The sequence below is a fragment of the Abrus precatorius genome, unplaced genomic scaffold (genome assembly GCF_003935025.1).
Source record: "Abrus precatorius isolate BTA unplaced genomic scaffold, Abrus_2018 Scaffold7, whole genome shotgun sequence".
In the NCBI taxonomy this organism is placed as follows: domain Eukaryota; kingdom Viridiplantae; phylum Streptophyta; class Magnoliopsida; order Fabales; family Fabaceae; genus Abrus; species Abrus precatorius.
Window position 1 is genome coordinate 36887714 of NW_020874417.1, and position 25202 is coordinate 36912915.

At 33.4% G+C, this 25202-nt stretch overlaps 3 protein-coding genes across 5 annotated transcripts; 1 reads left to right on the forward strand and 2 right to left on the reverse strand.

Annotated features, from left to right (window-relative positions):
* Positions 1-752: 752 nt before the first annotated feature.
* On the reverse strand, positions 753-1826 carry LOC113871942 (probable membrane-associated kinase regulator 4). Its single transcript, XM_027509034.1, has one exon. It carries the CDS (start codon positions 1824-1826, stop codon positions 753-755), a length of 1074 nt encoding a protein of 357 aa, XP_027364835.1.
* Positions 1827-3775: 1949 nt separating this feature from the next.
* Positions 3776-15050, reverse strand: LOC113871008. Of its 3 annotated transcripts, none has more exons than XM_027507665.1 (18): positions 14639-15050; positions 14201-14425; positions 13530-13625; positions 12963-13015; positions 12562-12658; positions 11436-11509; positions 10318-10432; positions 9691-9801; positions 8969-9045; positions 7297-7363; positions 6639-6704; positions 6169-6276; positions 5920-6050; positions 5619-5685; positions 5453-5520; positions 5122-5215; positions 4719-4789; positions 3778-4410 (listed from the first exon to the last, which is right to left on the reverse strand). In XM_027507665.1, the coding sequence occupies exons 1-18, from the start codon at positions 14786-14788 to the stop codon at positions 4041-4043; spliced, it is 2040 nt and encodes a 679-aa protein (XP_027363466.1). In that variant the 5' UTR covers positions 14789-15050; the 3' UTR covers positions 3778-4040. The 3 variants fall into 3 exon arrangements, 2 of the variants coding, with proteins under 2 accessions (XP_027363466.1, XP_027363465.1); XM_027507664.1 differs by having other exon boundaries at positions 3787-4410; positions 12511-12658; positions 14639-14973; XR_003505736.1 differs by having other exon boundaries at positions 3776-4410; positions 8969-9801; positions 12963-13039; positions 14639-14973.
* Positions 15051-17336: 2286 nt separating this feature from the next.
* On the forward strand, positions 17337-18918 carry LOC113872665 (chalcone--flavonone isomerase 2). Its single transcript, XM_027510388.1, has 4 exons — positions 17337-17567; positions 17669-17827; positions 18177-18400; positions 18492-18918. The coding sequence occupies exons 1-4, from the start codon at positions 17465-17467 to the stop codon at positions 18675-18677; spliced, it is 672 nt and encodes a 223-aa protein (XP_027366189.1). The 5' UTR covers positions 17337-17464; the 3' UTR covers positions 18678-18918.
* The last annotated feature ends 6284 nt before the right edge of the window (positions 18919-25202 follow it).

The following is a 25202-nucleotide window of genomic DNA, read 5'->3' on the forward strand; positions in this document are numbered from 1 at the left end:
CTTGTAATATGCGGGTTCTCAAGATATTATGCATTCCACTTCAACAATTGAGTTTTGATGTCCACATTACTCTTTCACTCATTATGTTCGTACTGTGCCTACACTAATAATTTCTTTTCATGATTGATAAAAGGAATTATACAAAGCAGGATCAAATTAATAATATCAGACATTATAGTGCGTAAAGCATGTCACCATTCTAGTTGACAGCATTTAGAAGCAGTGAGATTTCTATAGAAGTTGTTATACTTCTAATGTATTCTTCTATTCATTGTTCCTTATATTTTAAAATCTCTATGAAAATGCTTGATATATACTGATGCAGTGATGCCTATCATAATACAATAATTGATTGTTACAGTTGATTTAAGTTGATAGAGTTCAAAATTATATTAAAAAAATGAATGAATAAAATTTTCAGTGTGCTGGTTGTTCTAATTACCAGTTGATTCTTGCAGTATTGAAGGAAGGTTTTGGCATGGAAAGTGGATAGTACACTGTTGCGTTTTTCCTTCAAGAAGGATCTCATTTTCTACTCATTATAATTTGGTGTCAAGGACCACAAGCTGAGATCTTATGTAGACAAAATTCCACCAGATTTTGATGCTTTGGTATAAATATCCACGACAACCAAGAGTGTTTCTAAATTTTTTACTGGTGAATTAGACCTATCTTTCACCAAAGTTACTTTTGAATTGGAAAGACAACGTGTGAAGAAGACAACATAAGTAAAGCTACTTTTTAATTCCCTATCAACCCCTGCAAAGTTCTGCTCTTTCATGATCCTCACAAACTGAGGTTCTGGAAGCAGACATTGAGTAGAGTCCTACTTCACTCGCTGTCTTCTTTGAAGAGAACATTTGCTGAGACTTCTTGCAGTGTGCTATTGCTCCCTGTATTGAATTTTCTATCTCTGAATTCACACTGCTGCACCTTTTCAGAAGCTGGCGAGCTTGAGAGCCATATGATTTGTTTGAAAAGGAAAATGAAGTTGAGCCAGACAATGATGGAGGTGTTGATGACTTGTTACCTGAAAGAAGTTTGATGCCGACCGAGAATGATCGCCTATGATGGTTACCTCCATCCTCACTGCTCTTTTCTTGGTAGCTTCTCATCACAGAATTGGAGGAATGGTATTTGTCCCTATAAATTTGGCCATATGAATTTTTCTTTGCCACTTGCACATGCTTGTTTAAGACTTCCCTGGCTTTTGAAACTGAACCTTCATCTGCAACTTTTGTTGAGGTTGCATAGGTTTCATATGAGCAACCAGATTTTCCAAACCAAGACTTGAGATAAGCTCTTGAAGCCCTCAACTTTGAACCTAGTGAAGACTGCTTCAGTTTCTTGGTCCATGACTTCTTCTGGTTTTCAACAGAAAATTTACTTGTATCTGTTGGGTAGTCAAAATTATAGTACTCTTCAGGATTTAGCTCTCTGCTAACTTGGCAAGAGTCAGATGGTGAGATGTTGCAGGATTCAAATGGGGTGCCTGCAATTGGAGTTGTATAAGTGGTGGCAAGAGGAGTGCTATAGAACTCTTCAAAGATATCTTTTTCCTTGTCAAAAGGAGAGTTGGAGTTTTGAAGGAGTTTTTCAACCATTTGTAACCGAGGGGGAAGGTGAAGAGGGAGAAGCTTTCCTTTGTAGAAAAGCTCATCAGCTGGAGAGGTTGTTGTTTCCTTCTCTTGAACAATGGAGGACATTTGGAACTCAAATTCTCTAGGCTGTGGAAGAGTGCTTGAAGAGTGGCAGAAGAAGCTGGAGTATGAGCTCACTTCCATGTCAATGTAATCATCATCTGCAGCTAGAAGTGTTGTAGCCATTTCAGCCTTTCAGCTACACAACTTGGGTATTTGGACTTGTATGTGGGATTGCAGCTAATGGTGGCTGAGCTTTTATTATGAAAAATGAAGAGTAGTACTGCTTTTAAAAGTGCATAAAATGGCATATTCAAAAAGCAGTATACTGGAATTAGTGGTGTTCTAATCTTATTGCTTTTTATTTTTTATTTGATGTCTTGTCATTATTGAAGGAGTTTGTCTGTAATCATCCAAATGCAAAATTAAAAGCTGATTAATTTTCATATGGGGGAAAGCACTGACCCACTTGAACTCTGTAGCTTATTTCTCATTGGGTTTGCAATTTTTATATTTCTTTTGGTAATTGGTAACTCATGACACGAGTTCCATTATTTCGTTTGCCTAGGGACTTAAGCAAGATATTGACCAAAAACTGCTGTCTCACCGTGGCTCAGGTAGTCAGGTTAGTTACTTTGCTTAGTCTTGTATAATGGAAAGCAAGAATTGAGATATTACATGATGATTGTAGTCGTTGGTTTCATTTCTTTCTAACAATATATAGGTTAAAGCATAGACTAAAATGGGAGGTCGAACCTTAAAAGGAAGCAAATATATTTATTTGAAAACCTTTATTTAATAGTGAACTACAAGTTTCTGTTTGTTATTTTAAGCAGAAGCGGGTGGTTAGCGTTTGGGATTTGAATGATATTTATATTTAACTTTTAAATAGTTTAGAAATTGGTGACTAAAAGTAAAAGAAGACGACAAAGGAATCTCCTGGTAGTAACTAGAGTATTTGTCCTTAAGGTGACTGTGTAATGAGTGGGAGTGAGGAATAGACCTCCAACTTAAGGTACTTCTCTGAGGAAAACTTATGTAGGCAAATTTGGCTTCTGAACAAGATATGTCGCATGCCATGCATTTTGGCATTCATATTAGTACTTGCATTGTGCTTTGGTTCAGTGCATCAAAATTATTCTGACAAGTAAAGAGGGGAATACGTGCTGCAATTGATTAATCATCAACTTTCACGGATTGCATTTTTCTACTTTTAACTGGATTCCTGGTTTTGTTTTAACACACTTTAGTATAATTGCACACGAGAAAAGGTCTGCTAAACCTTTTGGTGTACATGGTTACAAAACATGGGCAACTTTTTCATTCTTTTCTTATTATTCCTGTTTGTTTATGGTTAGCTTCTCGGCTTTTCTGATTATTTTAATATCATTTTAAAAAATCAAGCCCTATCGTAACTGAATAAAGTATAGTAAATGCACACACTGAACAAAAATGACTTGAGAAAGAACTAACACACGAACCGACAGAAAATGGTGGGAGATGGAGACTGAGGCCGGAATGCCTGCAAAGCTCGAGACTTTGGTTGTCATCACCTTTTAACACACTCCTACCTACTTTTGGGTTAACCTCCCCTTTCCTTTATTCATTTTTTAAGTCACAGGCAAAACAAGGTCCTATCTTTTCCTCTTTTTTCCCCCACTGTGCAAGTTGTTTGACATTGCAACCACACTGAGAAACAACGCGTAGTGGTTCATTCTTTCTGTATATGCAGGCCTTAGCTATGCAAATAGCGACATTATTTTAACTGAATTTGCCACTTCAGTTAGGTTGTCAAGCAATTTCATCTTTATTTTTATAATGAAAGCCTGTTTCGCCAACATGACAGAATTGGCGAAGTTGCTTCCCCATCGATCATAACTTAAACTACTTGTTACATCACTAATCTACTTTCTTGCCCTATCAAAGATACGATCCATTATCAAGACTAATAAAAAAACTTGGTCCATTTTGTCCAACATAATAATGGGAATCGTTTTTACAAGTCACTCCATTCGATCTGCATGTAGGGTCGCTGTTTAAAAATTTTCAGCAATTAGGCCTTGTGGTTCCAGGACTGTACAGCATTAGCATGAGCCTATGCCCAATCCTAACGTCCATCTCTGCGCATCAAAATGATCAACGAGTGCAAATTTTATAACCATACTGATAATTTCAAATCATTTGATGACTGCGTCTGCGTGTTACAAATTCAGTAATTTACAGAAGAATCAAGAAATTATCTATGTAATGTTTACAAAGTCAAACGCATTTTTTCCAAACTACAGCTTCATTAACAGCCGACCTACAGCTTACAAATTTATGATACTTGCAGCTTCATTATAAAAATACAAAGGCAAGCATTAATAACTCAGAAATAAGATTGACATAATTACTTGTTGCTTAATTACCAGAAGCCAATTCTCTTTCAAGTTCATCAAATTCCCAATCACCGATTTCCTCTGCTGAATAATCCTGACTAACCTTTCCAAACTCAGATTCCAGCTTAGCTAATTCAGCTTCATGGTCCAATATTTGGTCTGCCTTAACTGGAGGTGATTTTGGCTGTTCATCTGTTTCCGGCTTTGAAAGCTCAGTACCTTGACCCGCAGCAGAAAGTGAAGAAGTACCATCAGACCTTTTGTCAAAAGGTGGTGTTTCATCCTTTGCAGTTGGGCTCTCTAATTCAAGAATTGGTCTCTCAATAGACTCAAATTGAGTTCGTAACTTTTCAATAACATCAAACAGCTCTTTAACTCTCTCTTCATCATTCCTGTATTCATTAGCTCGATAAGCAAGGGCAATTGAAAACAACATAGTATGAGGAGCTTGAGGCAATGCTAATTTCTATGCAAGGAAAAAGAATGTGACAACCTCCTGTACTTCAGTGTACTATAAGATGTTCTTTATAGGAAGAAAACAATGATTTTAACAGGATTTTTTGGGTCAAAACCAGTTAGACGACTTCAATTTACAACCGGATTTACACATTACAATATTTTGACCTTATATTAACCAATTGTCCAATTCAGAGTTTAATAAATCAACCCCATAAAGTTATCTAGAATGGAAATACAAAACCTGGAGATCTTCCCCTGTTGGGCGTAAAACTGCTGTTTCATGTTATCCACTACACTGAATGTTGTAATGATCTGAAACAATGAAAGAATACCATCAACAAGTCAAAGTAAATCGTAATGCTTGCACAATCAAGCATGCAACAGGTATTGGGGGTCAAACATATTTTAGGTTTACAGCAAGCACTTGCACAATCAAAAAATTAATACCCCAAAAAAAGATAAAAAAACCTTACAGCAGTGTCGTAGAGAAGAGTGTGCAATATAATAGGACAACATTTCTACAAAGCCACTAGGATAAAAATGAAACACTCCAGGACATTGGAACACTATTAAGAGGGGGAAATCAATAAGACTGTTGGATGAACAAGGCATTGATTGAATATTACTCAATGTCACATCTATACCTTGGCTTCATAGGTCAAATATTCCTCCTCAAGATTCCTCCTTGGACTTAATACTTTTGAATCCTCAGTATCTGCACTGGATGTCATCTCTAACCTGTCTCCTCAAATAAAAATTAAGAAAATAGATAAACAAATAATCATGTATGTGCACACATGCACAAACATTTTTAAAATTAAATTCATACTTTATATACAAATGGACCAACCATTTGATCTCTGACTTATTTTAAAAAATCTAAATTAATGTGTGCATTCACACACACAATAATATTGTGAAAAAAAATTGTATTCTCAGAGAAATTGCCAAATAACTTAAAAGAAAAGCTATTACCTCTTGCTTAAATTCTTGAGGTTCACAACAAATGTTCCAATATGGTTAATACAAGGCTCTAAATCTTTCTGCACATAACATAACAGGTCATATTACAAATGGGAAAAAAATGGAGTAGTCTGTCATCATACATCAATTATCTGAATTAGTAAAGGAAAATCAATACCTGGTAAGCAGTAAGAAGTTGAATGGCCAAGTTCACAAAGTAGTCTTCATGTCTCTCCAATTCATCACTTTAAAAGTGTAAGGATTAGTAACAATACTAATTCAATGAAAAATAAAGAACAGCATAATAAGTATAATTTCTAGTTTCTGGTTGAATAAAACTGTTAACTGAGTGAGTATGTGAGGTTGGACCATGGGCTTAGGCCAAATCAAATGCCCTTATAAAGATCCTTTTTGTGTACACACACACATGCAGAGAAGACTTCTTACAGAAACATCATTACACAAGTTCAAATACATACTTGACCTGCTTCTCACTAACTTCTGCATTTGACCGCTGAAGAACCCAAGTATCTTCCAGAAAATTAATCCAGGTTTTGATAACATCTGCTTCTACCTTGCATGAGCTAATTGATTTCGAAAGTTCATCTTCCTGTCAATCAAGGACAAATCAAAATTTTAGACAACTGGATGGTGAGAGTAACACTGCATTAAGCAGCATTGATTTAACATGATATGGATACCCAGCCTGGAAAAATAGAACCTCAAACCTTTATCTTCAGGTGTTCAACTATTTGATTGTTTGCTTCCTCAAACTGGTCTCTCTCTTCCCTCACATTCCATAATCGTGCTTGAGCAGCAGACAAAGAAGTGTTAACCTACACCTCATAAGCCAAATTTCAATTATTTAATAATTATAGTTAAGAAAGGTTTCCCTGTTCCACAAACAGCATCCCATATATAATTAAAATGAGGAGTCATTTTGACAAGACAATATAACAAGTCAAACTACCATTTAGTGATAGATATTAACAGTTAACTTGAAGAACAAAATTTAATTTTCACCTCTTAGTAAATAGAATGTTTCCTCAACAAATATCATCAATAATCCACATGTATGTAAAAAAGTAGCAAGACTAGGTTGCAAGGAGTAGCACATCACATGGGAGTAGAAAATGACGAAAATAATAGCTAACGGAATCAAATTTTAACCATAAAGATAAGAAAACATAGCAGACACCTTTTTCAGTTCAGCCTCGAGAGCTTCTTTTTTCTGTTGCAGATCAGATATCTCAGCTGCAAGTTCCTGAAAATAAGAGGAATAAAAAAATCATTCGTCTCCCTACTAACATGTGGAAGACCTAGTACTCAGACTGCCTGTTGATCGTTTCAGCATGGTATTTGCTCCTATAAACACATAAATTTAAAATTTCACAACCAAATTTAATCAACACTACTGCCCCCAGTGAATGACAACCCAAATGAAAGAGATAAATGTATCTTGTACAGTGATCAAACCTTCATACCATATATATAAATCCATGAAAAAGCACAAATTCAAGAAATAGAACCTTAGTGATGAACACAAATTAACACAATATGGAAACCGCGTCTTGCTTACACTATAAAGGTCAAATGAAAATATAGAGATGATAAAGGGCAAGTAACATCAACTCTTGATGAACACAAAACACAAGCATTCTCCTTTTTGGACACCCTCCCTCACACGATAATAATGTCCACACAGTATTTTGTAATGTTGACAATTTAGACATACATAGCAACAACAGTGTAGTTAAGAACAACCATGAACAATCCAATTTGAAATGTACTAAATTCCTCATCTACTAGAGATACTTGACACAATAAATATAATGCTGCCCTGCTGAACACATTACCTTCTCCTTTTCACTAGCTTCACCACTTTTAGTCACACGAACTTTTAATGCTTCCTCTTTTTGTAATCTGTCAGATTGAGAGAGAGAGGTTTAGCGTTCAGCATCCAAAGCAGAGTATTAAACAGTAAAAAAAAAACTCCCATTAATCAGGGTTGGTATGTAACATCATCTACATAAACTAAGCAAAGAGCTAGAAGTGAAAGCAGATGGTAAAATATTGATTAAGTTGGCTCCTCTGCTTCCACTTTCAGGGGAAAATCAGCACTCATCTACGTTATTGACACTCATTTGGTGCCAAAACAATGGAATTTTATTCACAGTGCATGATTGATTGATCATATTCCTTCATGTAAAAAAATAGCGTCCACCAAGTCACCCATTTTGAGCAAGACTTAATCCCCAAAGGGAGTCAAAAACACACTCAAATCAATCGTGAGAAGTTGATGTTATTCATATTTCACATAATTTTCGTGTGGGATAAAGATATGCATACAATACACTTGCATCTTTTAATGACAAATCACTTTAGAGACACCTTCTGAGCCTCAATATGAGGCTTTGTCTCTTCCTTTTCTTTGCCTAGTGTTTTTTGCTTCAGATTCTGTTTCAGCCCTCCCATTCTTCTCCTCATCTCCCTTTTTCCCAGCACCTAAAATGTCCACAAAATTCATCCCGTTTTTTTGTTTGAGAGCTCAAGTTTTATCAATCCCACATTTGAATCTCGTACTTCCAACATGGAACTCAAGCCCCATATATACCTTGCAATTAGATCCTAACATCCTACCACAATCCATAGCCCCAACACCCACACAGGCTAGTTGTGCACTACCCCTTTTTACTAAATCCTAAGTAAAAACTATAATGGTGTCATCACCACTCACATTGCTTGTTTGTAGCTGGGAGACTTGGTAGAAAGCTCTGATACTAATTGATAAGAACCTTGAGAGAACCACACCACAAAAGGTAACCATTACAATTGGAGAGCCAAAACCAAAAGCCTTATAATTATAAACCTCACATTTAAATCTCATACTTCCAAGAGGGGACTCAAGTCACCTTTCAAACAGAGGATGTCCAGTGCTCAAGATTCTGAAGAGAGACAAGAGTGAACAGTGTATTGTGCCAGAATACCACTAGACATATGGGTGGCTCCAGTTGCACAAGTGGAGAGAAGGGGTCAAAGTTGCTTGGGGAGGGAAACGCATGAGACCAGACCACCTAGGATAGGGTTTTTTTATCATTCTAATAAAAGACTATATGAGTGGAAAATGCCAACTTTACCATAAAAAAAAGACCCCCCAAAACAACATTTCTTGGGAGAAAAAGGGTATCCAAAACCCTTTCCTCAACTTAGCAGCGCTATAGCACCATGAATGACCGCATTTTGGGCTGCGGTGGCCATGAAGGCAAAATGCATGGCAAGATGCTAATCAATTTTTGCAGCTGCAGACAGCTGCTCCACAGCGATAACATGTTATTAATAACACTGGCATATTTGGACCCACTCGAAAATAAAACTGATTGAAACTGAAGAAATTTGATGTTTTAAAGCCAAAAAGCTAAGTATAATGGTTTTAACAAAAACTGTTTCTCCCATGAGTAAAAAGCATGAATTCAGATTGACAAAAAATGGAGAGAATACTATTAGAGTTTCATAATTTGACAGCCTAACCTGTTATCTACAATACGCTTTTCAGCTTTTGCAGCAGAGTTGGCAAGAGATTCCGTTAAAACCTTCAGCTTATCAACCTACTTAAAAGCATGATAGTATTGCCATAAATGGAAAATAATATAACTATATCACCCAATAAACATTCAGTCAGATCATTCAAATAGGACTGACAATATTACCAAAAGAGTTAACAGAATAGCCCCCTACCAATCTCATTCTTACTAACAAAAGCTATGATACATACTCATATAGGATTATCAGATCTGGCTATCCCTCTTTAAAACCAAGACAGTTGGTAGTTTTATTATTTTGCAGTGCAATTTGCATACAATTTGAGAACAAAATATAAGGAACAATTAAAACAAAAATGATAACGTGGACAATAATTTTTGCATTTTTGGGATGTCAAGTGATTTAAGTTAATGAGTAGAAGAAAATAAATAATAGAACTAAAAAATAACCATCTTTTTTTATTGATACTACAGACAACTAAAGAATGGTAATTGCAAAAATAAGAAATGATACAGCTTTTTTATTTATTTTGTTTTCAGTTTCTCTCCATTTTTTGAGAGATTCCATTTTTATTTTAGTCGAATCAAGATAAACCATTCTTATTTTAATTCCTCTATATTTAGTTTTTTAGAGAAAAGAGTTAGAAATGCCCCCCTTGTTCTCCTACCTCCTAATCTACACAAAGAAGCTCATAGAGGAAAGAATTGTACCTTTTGTGCATGAATCTCAGGAGAGTCTCCATAGCTTAAATTATTTTTCTTCAGCAGCAATGCTTCCAATCTGGAACAGATTCTAATTTGAGAAAGAGCAACTTTTAAGGCCTGAAAAATGAAGGGCTAATTATACTCCATTTTTTAAATTTCTAAATATGGAAAAGACTATATAATACAATAAAGAATTATAAAACATATTAAATTAATCAAACTCTCAGCTGTAGTTTTGGTTCTCTTCTAAACATTTAAACTCTCACAGTGGTTTGTAAAACTAAGAAAAAACTCAAGTGATAAGGTCTGAAAGCATGATAGATTCACTTAACAATTAATCATCGTAAACCTTAAAAATCCAAAACATATAAAGGGATAAAATGTGACATTTGATATATGTTATTTTTTTGTAGGGGAACATAAGATCTTGGGTAGACGCATGCATGCATGCAGCAACATTGATTAGTAAAAAATCTTATTACAAGGATAGATTATATTGGGAGGCTAACTCAAACAAAAGTTAAGAAATAAGCTTGTTCCATCATACATATTATTATATTAGTCACCCAGCAGAAACTCATTAGTGACACATCAAAAGGCTTCACAGAGGAAGTTATTACGACAGAAACATACCTCTAATGATGCTATTGTTTCCTCTGCAGCATCATAAACACCTTTGTCTACAGGCTCCTGTGAACTTGTTATCTCTATGAGTTTTTGCTTAAGACTAGAGGCTTCAGCATCTATTCTGCAGTCAGAAAGCCCGAAAAAAAAAAAAAAAAACAGTGAGGCAGATTGCAACCTAATTTTCCCACTTTATATTATAGCAGTGGTCATGGATCTGCTGATAATAACTAGAGTTAATATCTAACAAATACATGATGAAAAATTTTAAAATTTTTTCAATAATTTCACATGCAAGTGAAATATTTCAATTTGACCAGAACAAAACTGTCTGCCAAATATTGGACATTCAATAAGATGATTTCAGATATTGTCACCAGAAACAACTTTAAAAACTATCTGTGGTTTAAAAATAACATGTAAAGATTGACTTTTCAGTGTACAGAATCTACAGACAGAAGATACATGAGATCATCCAAAAGTAAATCAAGAATGCTTTATTTTGGGATAGGGCAATGTTCCCAGCTTCTCTCTGCTACTTGGCTGAGTTATTTCATGGGTGCTGCCTTGCAAAGAGATTGTTTATTTTGTTTCTTGAGAGTACATTATGTTCTCCCTGATGTACTTCCATTTAATCATATTTTCAATTCTTATCAAACAGAAGAATGGAAAGACTGATCCATTATATCTACATTTTAAATGTCAAATCAGGAAGGAGATAAAAGGTCATAACAGTGACAAGAGATGTCAGTCAAGCTGGTAGGGGAGGCCATGCCAATGTAGTCACAGGTCACTACATAAAGAATGAGGGCAAGGCAATCCTGTGCCAACCAGTGGATACCCAAATTGCACACCCTGTATTATGAGGCAGAGTAGCAAAAGTGTAGAGAGGTCAATCTGCCACACCCCACATCCCTAAAACCCGCAGGACAGGGAGGGAAGGCTGTTGTTAGACTTGCTCCCCTTGGATAATATCAACCAAATATGCAAACAATAGATCACAACACAATTTACACACACTGGAACTTAAACTTCAGATCCAACCTCAGACTTTAGTGTCAACTGTCAAGCATAAACAGTATGATTATGAACAAAATGACAATGGAAACCCATTGCTTCACACTGACCTTGAAAGATCAGAATTTATTTTCAACCCAGTGATGGCACCTTGTGCAAACTGAAGCAATTCCTCTCGCTTCACCTGAAGAATAAAGTAGACAAATAACAATCTCATTGAATGCACAACTGAACAAAGAATAACACACTGCTATATGCCCATAAATCATGAGTACTGCTTGTTCATAATGCCCACAGATTTTTGGTTCATCACTATCACGGTGACTTGTTTAATATTTCAATTATTCTTTTTCTGGTTTAAGCAAGAGCCCACCACTAATGGGCTCTGGGGGAAAATGAAAATGGGGGCAAAGTGCATGCAGAGTTTAAACCTGCAAACTCTCCTTGCATGTCTCGCAACTCTACCAACCAAGTTGTCTCAAGGGAACTACATATACTTTGAATTACTTTCTTATTTGAACACATTTAAGATTTAAAAACAAGTTGCTTTCAACTTTACAATAATTACAACTTCCAAAAGTAAACTCACCTTTTAAATTGATACATTAGGAGTTGATTGGTACTGTCTACATAACATTATGATACATTAAAAAATCGACATTTGAAGATATAAAATTCTGATTTTATCCCTTTTTTTTCCATTCTAATAAACTATCAGTGTTAACTACCTCATAAAATATTAGCGATAACCATAGATTAAAAGACAGTTCCTAAATTTAAAAAATATACAATAGAAAAATATTTGACTATAAGAATGTTAATGCAGCCAAAGATCTGAAACAGGGTAACCAAGTCTGGGGGGAGATAGGACAAGTTCCCACTGTTGTTCTCATTAGTAATTTAGTACAATTAATGGTATAACATCACTAATATATAATTTTAGGACCTTCCAGAAATTTTTCTTTTTTATTTTAATAGTCTTACTCTTTTGTACCATAGTGAGACACGGCTTAAGGAAAATGCTACAGCAGGTGCTTAAAAATTCTGTACTCAAAATTGGATCTTAAAAGGGAGAGTACATATTGACTATCAATACATCAAACAACCTTCAAAGATTTCGTGAAGTCACAACTAAACTCCCAAAACACAAATAACAAGAGAGGAGTAAACATAGAAAGCATCTACTAATGAAGCATATCTATCTGTAGATATTAGCGAAGTCAAGATCATCCTTACCAATACTTCATCTTCATAGCTTGAAAAGGCTGTAGCTAAATCTTGCAAGCTGCTTACTATGGCATTATGAACTTCTTTCCCTCCACTAAGACAAAGCCTATACAAATAAGGATGAGCCAAATATGATTAGACCTATCTTCAGCTGAATTACAATATTCAAAATTTCACAAAAAGATGCAGATGAAATTAAAATTCTAAGTGACAAAGACATTATTTTCACAATTATAAAACATTGATAATATAAGGATGCATCACAGGGTTTCAAATCTAGGTGGAGCTGCACCCAAATATCATAAACATAAGAGTCCAAAAGGAGTCATGCCAAGAAAATATCACATATAAGTTCCTAATTGCAAACCACAATGAGACAATATATATATATATATAACTACTAGACTCACCCAAACATCTCCAGGAGAAGGGAAACCTCTTCCTCATTAGGAGCTTCGATAATCTGAGGAATAGAAAAGAGTTAACCCTGCGGTTAACCTCCATTATTAGCAAAAACAAACATAATGACTTATCCAGAATTATCTTCTTTTACGGCTTTACCAATATAATGATAATACTAGAACATAAAGCTGCCTACATCAAAGAAGAGCATAGGAACAGAAGGCATGTTCCACTAGATCAAAATAGAATTGATGGAATGTTCACAATTTACTAACTCTTAAAAGAATAAAGTGATTATAATAAATTTTACGTTAAAATAATATGTTGGAAAAACATGTGTGTACATACTTCACAGTCTGAAACAATGAATCTCAAGCTTGCATCTTGGGCTTTCACCACGCTAATGCCATGCCTTACTTCACAAGCATACTTGATACAAGCACCCGGTTTACTAAGATTTCTTAAAATGCTACAGTTTTATGCTTACAGAACAAACCATAAATATCTAAGTTATAAGCTTAATACCCATATACCATGAGGAATTCAGCATAATAATTAACATTAACTAAACATACCATTGATAATGTTATACCCTCCAATGCCTGACTTCGAAGAAAAACATCACGAAAATTCAATGGTTCACCTCCAACATCAGAGTCATAATAAAGAACCTGAAAAGAGCCAGCAGAATAACAAACACAACGAGCTAAGATAAGAGGATGCCATTATGTTCACTATTTCAAAGACTACAATAGCAACATAAAAAATTTAATTATCAACTACCTGAAATCATAGACACATAATAAGCTCAAAAAGAAGGATCTCATAATACTTTCTAATATATATAATATAATGGCATTCTGAAATGGCAACAACATATCAAACATACTACTCTGGCAGTGTCCACTCATTTATCACAGACCAACAGAGAAAAGTTCCTCCTGCAATTTAATTGGGAGGAAAAGACAAAAGCCAGCAACCCAAGAATCATATTATCGTCCCAGAATAGGGAAAGATGAAGCAGTGGGAAAACAAACAGCAAAAGCTTCTTAAGTGAACTAGGCTTTGCTTGGGTAAAGTAGAAAGCATGAGAATGACTTCAATACACCATAATTTCAGAGACAATCGAGTCACTAAAGGTATAACAAAATCTCCAGAAAGTGAGCAGATTAGAAATTTGTAATAACCTAAAACCTGTTATAACAAATTAAGGTATGCAAGAAATAGAAAGGTTTGTAATTCTAACCAAAGACGGTCTCCTCGGGTTCTCCTTGGCTTCTTCAACAGCAAGATGCTGCTCAAGAGTCTTCTCTTTACCATCAGCGAGCGCCGCATCAGACAAATTCTTAATCTCATTAAGCACAACAAGCCATCTTCTAAGCAACTGCACCCTCTCAGGTCCCCTATAGGTGATAGCAGCCTCTTCCAATCTTTTAACTGTCTGCGCAATACTTCTATAATTCCGAGCAGACTGCACGGTACACATAACATAACATGAAATTCGCACTCTCATATCAAAACTTCACTTACCCTAACGGAAACACAGCACTTCAATCGAAACTACGCACATAAGGATTAATTAGGGTGGCTTCAGTGAAGTAACAAGAAATTTCAAGAAACAGATGCATTTATTGTGATTAAAAACGAGAGGTAACGTGAAAACAATCGAGAATGAGGGATTTACAATGCGATCTTGAAGGATTTTGGCGCCCTCAGCAACGGCTTGGCCGGCGTGTTGAACGACGGAATCTGCGTAGTTCTTGACGGTGCGAGTGAGGTTGTTCTTGTTGCCGACCTCGACGGCTTTGATGACCGCAGATCTCAGCCAAGACATGTTTTCTGGCACTCACACTCAAGAGTTCTGAAATTGGGAATGGAAGAGAGATATAATGCATGCAAGAAATTTAGGGTTTGGAAGAGTAGGACTAAGAACAAGGTCAAGACTCAAGAAGGATTGGAATGCACACGAACCATGTCTCTCCTCTCTCTTACTCTCTTTTCTTGTTTCCTTCGTTTCGGATTTCAAGAGGATGATTACGTCAATTTAGATTTCAAGTTCGGGCGAAACCTGTTTATGCACAAAATGAAAATTACTCTCATCATTTTGTTGTGGATGCTCTTTAATAGAATAAAAATACCTTTTATTACAGATTATGGTTTAAAAATAATAACCAAAAAAAAAGTAGTGTCTGTAATTATGTAACAAGAAAAACTGAGTACTGAAAATAAAACAAAAAGTAGAAAGAAAACAAAGTAACGTTGTTTTTATTGCATATTCTAGAATCCAACAAGTTTTATTAGTCGATTTAAAATCGAATTTGGAGTAGGTGTTGAGCATTAAGTTATTTAATAGCGCTTAAATCCAATAATAAAGAATAAACATCTCAAAAAAACCAATAATACAATGTATAAAAAATAAAACACTATAAAATATAGCAAGTTTATTCAAAAATACTTTGAACAAAAAATCAAACTAAAAAAGTTGAGGAAAGCAATTTTTGACATAACTAACTCTACCAATGCAACAATATGAAAAATTACATTAACTAAAGAGAAAAAAGAAAAAACTCACACATAACTGGACCAAGAAAGATAAAATGTAAATAATAAGTAAAAAAAATATTAAATAAGATGAAAAAAAGAAAGAAAAGAGAATGCATCAGAAAAAATGAAACAGGGGCACCTTACCAAATTTAATGGATCAAATGACCTGACCCATCGGGTCAAACAGGGCCAACTGGGACAAAATGGACTAGCCCACACTCCCATAACTGGCATGAACTTCGCAATCTCAATAAATCGATACAATATTTCTTTTACGTTTTTAAATTTTATCATTAAATAAATAATATTGATAAAATATTATTTTAATAACAATTCTTTTAACATCTATAACATTATATTTATACATATAAACTTTATTTAATAAATAACACTTTTATTAAAAATTATAATATTTAATAACATTAATTATTAAATTACTTTTATAAAAGTGAAATAATAATACGTTTGAACTTGGCACGTGTTCAACCGGCAGTCCTACATGACCAAACCAATTTGAACTCGGAAAAAATCAATAATACATTTAAATAATTATTTTAAAATGTAATTTAATAATATCTGTATAGTATATAAAAACTCACTAACAGCGTTAACTTAGTTCTTATTGATATGAGCTAAGAATGAGCGCCATTTTTATTATGTGAAAAATCGTTTATATCAACGATATTCAGGACCACTAATACTTTCGAAGTTAACTAATTGCTATTTAATCCTCAACAAATTTATTATAAATTTTCACAGCACGGGGTTTGATTTACAATTATTATTATTTTCTTTCGTACCCTTAAAAGTTGTAGTCAGAAGCGGCGATGCGATGGCTTTGAATAAATAATGAATAGTTATAGGGCCGGCACGAGCTGCACCGTCATCAGTATTACTGATATTTATAATATAAATAAATGTTTTTTCATTTTATCACACAAATAATATTAAGTGTTTTTAAGATGTTGGTTAAATTTTTTAAAAATATTAATATATTTTATTATAATTTTTAATATAACTTTGAAAAAATTACCATTTTAACAAATATTTTTATAATATTTACGAAAATTTATTATTTCAAGTGACTACTGAGTCAGGTAGGTAGGTGATAATTGAGAAACAGAGAAGAGGAGACACTTATGCTATGTTAACATCCAGTGAAAATATGACGAATGATTTATGTAGTTTAAATAAATAAAATATCATTTTTTATAACTGAAAATTAACAATCACTCTAGAAAAGTGTTTAATTCTTTAAACTATTATTATCGATTGTTTGAATTTTTATTTTTGTGAATCTTTCATTTTGATCTCTAATTTTATAAAACACAGTTTCATTTTAAAATATGAATAAAAAAAGTAGATCGGTAAAGAAAAACTTACATTAAAAATTTATATACTCTACCTAAAACGTGCAAAAATTAGAAGAACAAAATTATCAACAATTTAAATTAAAATTTATAAGGTTACTTAATCAACGGAGTAGTTGAAATAAACATCAGTTTTTCCAATACATATTTGAAGACGTATGATAAGAACTCATATACAATAATTTTTATCCAAAAACATAGGATTTATTCCATTTTGATAATACTGAAAATTATAATTAACAAATATTTATAAATTACTTGTGATTAAGTGGTTAAAGATGTTTTTGTGAATTTCTTAAGCCCGATGTCGATGACGTGTTAATTTATTAAAAAAAGGGGGGCACATTAGTCAAACAACCATGTAATCCGTGGAGAGGTCACCTAATAAAAAAAAAATTCAATAATGAAAATATTTAAAAAAAAACGCTATCACGTAGAAACAAATAAATAATAGTATGTTTACACGACAGAGAATTCACGACCAAGCATCTAACGAGTCTATATAAACCCTTCTCCTCTTAACATTCCTTCGACAAGTCGCAAACAAAACTTGAAAGTAGAATATTAAGAGTTCTCAGTAGTGTATTTGTTTGAGAATGGCAGCAGCTTCCCTCACCGCAGTCCAAGTCGAGAACCTTGAGTTCCCGGCGGTGGTTACTTCTCCAGCTACCGGCAAAACTTATTTCCTCGGCGGCGCAGGTTATTCTAGTTCTAATATCAAACACCTATGTATTTATATTTATTGAATTAATATCATGCTATAGTATAGCTGTGATGATTGATTATTAATGCATGCGTAGGGGTGAGAGGGTTAACGATAGAGGGTAACTTCATCAAATTCACCGGCATAGGAGTATACTTGGAGGATCAAGCCGTGGCATCACTTGCAACAAAGTGGAAGGGTAAATCTTCGGAAGAATTGGTGGAGTCCCTTGACTTCTTCAGAGATATCATTTCAGGTAAAACTCTCACACTCTTTCAAAAATTTAAAATAATATTAAAGAAATAATAGATGGGTTAAACTTATTTGCTATTTCCTTGGAGAAAATTATGGTCAACAAAAGCACGCTGGTTAATTATCTAACATGCCGTGCCCACTCCACAAAAGAACGAGTCAAGAGTGAAAATGGTTAATTATTCATTGATCACGTCATGCTCCAACTAGAAAATGGGAAAAATAATCACTGCCCAACTATTAACATGTCGTTTGCAATTAGTTTAACAGTTAAAAACGCATATCTAGCAAATTGCAAGATTTTTTTTTTCAAAGAATTATGGATGATTAGAAGCAAGTTGTCTATTTTTTAGGCCCCTTTGAAAAGCTAATTAGAGGGTCAAAGATCAGACAATTGAGTGGACCAGAATACTCAAAGAAAGTAATGGAAAATTGCGTGGCACACATGAAGTCAGTTGGGACTTACGGTGATGCAGAAGCCGCAGGCATTGAAGAGTTTGCTCAAGCCTTCAAGCCTGTGAACTTCCCACCAGGTGCCTCTGTTTTCTACAGGCAATCACCCGATGGAGTTCTTGGGGTTAGTACAACCAAATTACATGTTTCTTTGGTTAATTCTATAACACTTAATAATTTGCTAACGTTAATTGTTATGATTATTAATTCCACAGCTTAGTTTCTCTCAAGATGCGACAATACCAGAGGAAGAGGCTGCAGTTATAAAGAACAAGCCTGTGTCAGCGGCAGTGTTGGAGACGATGATCGGTGAACACGCCGTTTCACCTGATTTAAAACGCAGTTTGGCTGCAAGATTGCCTGCAGTTTTGAGCCACGGCGTTTTCAAGATTGGCAACTGAGCTTTTTCAAACATTGTCGTTTCACTCCTTTCCTTCTTACCAGCGAAGTGATCGAAGTTCTTGTTTTATACTCATGTAATTTTACTGCTTTCTGTGTCACAGTGTTCACATTTAAATAATTATGGATTCTAATCCATATTATAAGTTTTTCTATGCGTTTTTTTAACACACTTTTATGTATGAAATAAAATCATGTTTGCTTGTTCAAAATGAAGCAATGAAACATGAGCTTAATTTTGCTATGCAATGAGAATGGAGATGATTAGATTATTAATTAATTAAGGATTATCGTAAATATATGTAAAAAATCGTATAAACGACATATTTTAATTAATTAATAGTTTAAAGTTTTGACGGCCATAAATAAAGAAAATAATAAACAGAGCATCTAACAAGTAGTAGGAGCAATAAAATTCTGATTAATAAAAAAAATTATGCAATACCTACTGAACACATTTGGAGTAAACTAGTAACGTTGACTAGATACCCAATTGTAATAGTTTAACTACATAGGCACTTTGATAATTCTAGCTCAAAAATTTTAAATAAAAAATATGCACATAATCATCAAACATTGTTGAACAAGTCTCTCGTAAACTCGTAAAATAGAGATTCGTCACCTAACTTTGTTCCCCTCTAACAATTATATTAATAAATTCGTAAACGATCGATTGTTCCACTCTCCTATTCTCGGTGGGGTTGTTAATTTACACTCAATTTTTTTATTTTAATTTTATCAATGGGTTTGAAACTTTTAATTTTTTTTTGTTAGTTTCAAATTTATAAAATAATATATATTTTAATTTTTTTTAGAGTTCAGATACCATAAGTATCCAAACATTCCAAGGAGGACAAAACAAAAAGGAATTGGATTACAGCAGCAAACAAAGTATTAAAAAAATTAAAATAAATTTATATAAGGGGCGGTGACTGATTAAGAATTTTTAATACTTTCACAACTAATTTGTACAATAATTATAATATCGAGAATCATCTTAAGAATTCAATTTATTTTAATTGTGTTTAGATACATTAGGAGAAAACAAAGATTCTTTTTACATTAAATTACATATTGCTTAAACTAAAACTCTATTCAAACAAACAAAAAATTAAACACCTAATTAGAGATGTCTGATTAAAATGTATTAAAATAACTTTTTTTTTCCATCTTTCTCTTACTTGAGGAAGTTTGTGTGGTTTGCTTAGTCTGATTTTTATTGTAATATTTATATTTTATTTTATTTTCCTAAAAATATATATATACAGCTTACATAGTGTAATTTTTGCATCCCTAAGCGACATTAGTCCACCTTGATATTTTAATTTAAAAATGGGCTTGAAGTCAGTGACATAATTGTGGAAAATAATTTATTTGACAATGTCTAAAGTAACTATTGCCTCTGTGGACCGGAGAATGGTATTGTTTTATATGTAACATGTTGTTGGTCCAATATCATTCTATTCATTGAGAAATGTTATCACAACCTAGATTGTGATATTTAATTTAAGGGTTGAAAATTAAAACCCTTCTATATATAAACTCTTTTCCTTCTTCATCAAATTAAACAAAAACACTTCATTTGGAAGACAAGGCTGTCTCATCGCTGGCTACTAAGTGGAAGGTAAAGAGTGCAAGTTGACTTCTACACACATATCATCAAGGGTAGCTTATACAAAATATAATATAATAATATACTCTTTTATAATTTTAAATAAATATTTTTTATTTTATTAGTTTTGAAAACTGACAAAATTAACGTGGCTCTTATTTTCTAAGCTTAGAATATGATATCTTCTACTTTTGGAGTAACATGTTGCTAAATTTTAAATTTCTTTGCATGCGTTGAAGAATAATTAACACCGTTTGACACATTCAATTTTTGGCATACACTCCACAGTCCTTCCTTTATATTCATCTAGTCATCAAGTGATAATAATTCTATAAAATTACTGTTTATTCTCTTAATAAGTCACAACTTTTCTTAGTTGTCAAATTTTCTAATGAATCTATATAGAAGAACAGTGAGAATACCTTGGATCTGTCACTAACCACGCAATTAATGATACTGTATTCAACTTAAATGGGAATATTAGTCAAGTTCTATGAACTGACTATGAGAACAACCTTTTATATAGAAAATAGTACTGATATAATTTAATTAACAACATTAACTATTCAATTAACATATTAAAAATAGCTTGGATATTATTGTGAAACTTATAACTAAGATTACACGAATTGGATGTAGAATATACAAATTAAATAAAATGTAAGAATAAATATTCGTCACTATTACAATTATGAAATAGAGTGTTTTCAAACTAAATTAAGAATGTGTTTATACATAAACATTTTTTTTTATTATATAAGAACAAGCGTCATAAATTTAATTGCGAATTTATTATTAACACAAGTTAGAAACATTTTAAGAGATATATTAACTAATTTTATGAAATTTATGCTCGTGTTTTGTTCAAAACCATTGGTTTTGGTGGCACAGCTTCTCTCGTGTGTTCTATGATCACTGGTGCTTGTAATGCATTGGCCACTGGTGTTTCAATTTTCACTGTTGACAAGTTTGGAAGACGTACCCTTTTTTCAGAAGGTGGTGTCAGCATGTTATAATTAATGCAAGTACCCAATTTGGAGGTGATGGAAAGCCGGGTATATTGCCAAAGGGATATGCTATTATTGCTGTGGGTGGCATTTGTGTGTACGTGGCTGGATATGCATGGTCTTGGGGTCCTCTTGGGTGGTTGGTCCCCAGTGAAATTTTCACTCTTGAAGTACGATCTGCTGCAAAAAAAGTATTGATGTTTCAGATAACATGATCTTCACCTTTGCCACTGCTCAAAATTTCACTACAATGCTCTACCATAACGTTGTGTGGCAGAAGCACCCTTATCGGAAAAAATTGGTGAAAATAATTCCAACACTCTAACGTTAAAGTTCAAAGGAAAAAGAACAAACACACCCAAAAAAATAAATACATATCAATATATATATTCCTCTTTCAATGGGCTTTAATTCTAACGTTTAATAGCAGCGGGCCCAAATCGAGTTCTAAATTAAATTATCAAAGGAAGCGTAAAAAGAACCGACTAGATCTTGTTTTTTCTGGACCCAAAAGCAATCAAGAAATATTTCCACCCATTAAATAACTTCCTTCTCTCGGTAACTCAAGGAAATGAACAAGCCATGCATGTTAGTTCTTGTAATTTACTACCGCGTTGTTTTTTTTTTTTTTATTATTATTCAACCTATAGCAATGTTTTTAAAAGCCAAACAAGTCATTAATTAAACTGATGTGAGTATAAGATTTGAAATAGCCTAGTAATGAAAAATTAACTAATAAAAATGAAACAAGTTTCGATACAAAAATAAAATAAAATTGGTCCTAAGCCACTTGATTCGCGCACCATTTTCTAGTACTAATGAGGCATCGATAGAATTGCATTTTCCCCATTTATTAATACACCAAAAGTTGCCAATTGGAAATTTGAAATAGCCAACTAAAATGACATTATTTTTGTTTCAGTGGCTGACAGAACTTGCATCTTCAGTTGTTAGCAGCCTCTTTGAATAACTCAGAAAATATGGAGGCCAAACTCTGTTTTGCAGCCGGGGACACCCCATGCTTTCCTATCATTGACTCCAACACAGCCTCTGCAAGAAGTTTATTCTCTATAACTGTGCTTGCAACTTCTGGAATGGATCCATCTCTAGAGAAACTTATCTGTTGCAATACAGATTGATGAATATAAATTAGAACAAGAAAATAGTTTAATTTTGATACAGCACTCCTGATATCTAACATTCTTTTTTTACGGGTCATGTTTATAATGAGTTTATAGAAATTAATAAGTTGACTACGTTTATAGTAAATGAAATGAGATGCAAGAAATTAAAATATTTTTTTTTATTTTTTTTAACTGCAGACTGTAGAAGTTAAATTTTTATTTTGGATTCATTTTAAGATTGAACTTTAAACAATAGCACCTCTAAATTACCCTCCGCACCAGATCTGGTTACAACAAAGGGTTCTTGCAAGAGACTATGTATGCATATAAATTAGAAAGATGGTATGACTAAAATTTGACATTACTAACCGCTAATGATCCTTTGGGTGACAGTGTGAAGAGGATAGAGGAGCCTGGTGGGAATGTTTCATCTTTGAATATAGAAACAAACGTGTCAATTGCTTTGGCTTCTGCATCAGTATAAATCCCAAGAGATTTCCAAATGGCTACACAATTTTCGGACACTTTCTCTGCGTATTGTTGCCCAGTCAATGGCAAGATCATTGTCACCTGCATAAATTTCTCAAATGGACCTAAAGAGAAGAAAATTTTAGTTTGCGAAAAGTTATCAAGCTAAAGCTTATAACGAGTTTCCATAGATGCTACAATTGTGATTTCAAAGTATAATTTTAGCACACTACCAAAGATGCCACAGCATCCATTGAATAAACTACATTTAACATTGATTTACCTTAAAATAGTAAAATGTGTTTTAAAATAGAGACACTCATAACATTTTGTTAAACTCAAGTTAGCAACTTCCTTTTGCAATGGTGTAGTGCATTGCTAACTTACGCAGCTTTGTTGATGTTTTCTTTCTATCAACTGTGCTACAGTTTAGACCATTTCTAGCAAAAATTGAGTAAAACATCTACCACAAAGGTATGGATCTGATGCTGCGGATGGATGATTTTTAATGATTTATTAATTAGTAATTTTAAGATACACAGTAATAAGGTAATTTAAATTTAAAGAATAAATGTAGAGTATCAGAAATTAATGAAAAATAATAATGAATTTATATGAGAGATTTAAAAAAGGAAAATAATGATTTGATCAAGTTAAAAGGATATATGGTGAGCATTGGCATGGGAAGCAGTAAAAAAAGGAAAGAAGAAAGTGAATGATGAATACCAGTAACGATATCCCTGAAGAAATCAAGGGATTCCGTTAACTCCTGAGAAGACTTGGCATTCCACTTGACGGAGAGGTGGGGGACGGCGTGATCATGGAGGTAAATCCCAATGGCTGTGAATTTGACGAAACTGTCCTGAATTTGGAGGCCTCTGACACCGGCACCGGCGAGGAAGAGGGTGTTGACGGAAGAGGGAGGTTTCACGGTGGGAGGGAATGCCACGTTTTCGATCTCTAATCCTGTCATTGCCATTGTTCCTCAATGAATGAATGATAGTGAATCAGTGATATAGTGATTGGGAACGCGGTGGTAGGTGGGAGTTAACGACAATCGATGGAGTTCCTTTCGTAAGGTACACCTACCCGTCAATGCAATCACATCCTCTGTCTCCAAAAATTATTCCTTGTTCTTGGAGGATGTGACTCTCTCAATTTTTTATAAATTTTAAGATTTATGATTAATTAGATCTATAATTTATCACTATTAAAAATGTCAATAATCATTATACAAAAAATTGAAAATAATTTTTTTTATATATAAATTTAACTCCTATCACCTTCCATTGAAAAACGTTGACTTTTAAGTTCATGCAGTTTTTGTAATTTTACCATTTGATGCATTTGTTAGATACATGCAAAATTCAAGAATATATATAGTTATCTCGAGACCTTGAATTCATAAAATCAAGAGTACACATTTGCCCAACTTCATTCAATGGAACCATAGACAATACATTTTGTCGTATGTACCAATTTGTATTTCGTCAAGTCAACATCCAGCAATTTTTAACACTTTGGTTTCTCTCTAATTTTATACTGTACTTTTGATATGTGTAAAAATACATATAAAAATAAATAAAAATTAAATATTTTTTAATATTTTCATTAATTTGTAATTTCAGTTTATTTAATTTTTTTCATTTTGATTCTTATATTTTTATGTTTTGAGTCGAATTTCTTTTATTGACATGGTTTCACAAAAAATTAATTTATGATAATTTTTTAATTAGTCACAAAATTATTTAACAACTACAAAAACTTAAAAAAATATTTTTAAATTAAAATTAAAAACAATTATATATAATGTCATACGCACTGTTAATTTTTATATTTAAATAATAAAATGTATGTTCTTAAAGAGTTTATCAACAAGGAGATTAGTTTAAAACGACAAATATGTTTAACTTTCCTTAAGCTCCCCCTTAATTAAAACTGTGGAGTTAAAAAAATAATAATTATCTTTGTGCCTCGAGCTAAGGAAAAACGCGTTTCGTTACAAATACGCAAGGGATCCATGCAACTCGTTTTTGCCACGTTAAAAACAAAAAATAGACTTCCAAAGGTCAAAGAAGTGACTATGAATCGACACTGTTAAAATAGTGAAAATTATTATTGGATCTCTCACTGGTTATAATATGTATAATAGTTCAATACAAATCATACTTCATAGCAAATTGCATTAGATTGCACGTGACAATTGCAATGAACTCGACAAGTGATGAATAGTTGAACGAAACTTCACTAAACAAAGGCTTTATTTAAAGAATACACCCTGTAAGATGAATAGCTTAGGCATTAAGTTAATATTAA

Bases quoted from the DNA above. Each gene is read 5' to 3' on its own strand.
- LOC113871942 (XM_027509034.1), bottom strand. From the start codon at position 1,826: ATGGCTACAACACTTCTAGCTGCAGATGATGATTACATTGACATGGAA.
- LOC113871008 (XM_027507664.1), bottom strand. From the start codon at position 14,788: ATGTCTTGGCTGAGATCTGCGGTCATCAAAGCCGTCGAGGTCGGCAAC. The intron at 13,626-14,200 runs GTTAGAATTACA...GGCTCTTTTCAG, and splicing joins ACCCGAGGAGACCGTCTTTG to GTTCTTTATTATGACTCTGA. The intron at 6,051-6,168 runs GTTTGAGGTTCT...CTTGATTGACAG, and splicing joins TTGAACACCTGAAGATAAAG to GAAGATGAACTTTCGAAATC.
- LOC113872665 (XM_027510388.1), top strand. From the start codon at position 17,465: ATGGCAGCAGCTTCCCTCACCGCAGTCCAAGTCGAGAACCTTGAGTTC. The intron at 17,828-18,176 runs GTAAAACTCTCA...TCTATTTTTTAG, and splicing joins CTTCAGAGATATCATTTCAG to GCCCCTTTGAAAAGCTAATT. The intron at 18,401-18,491 runs GTTAGTACAACC...TTAATTCCACAG, and splicing joins CACCCGATGGAGTTCTTGGG to CTTAGTTTCTCTCAAGATGC.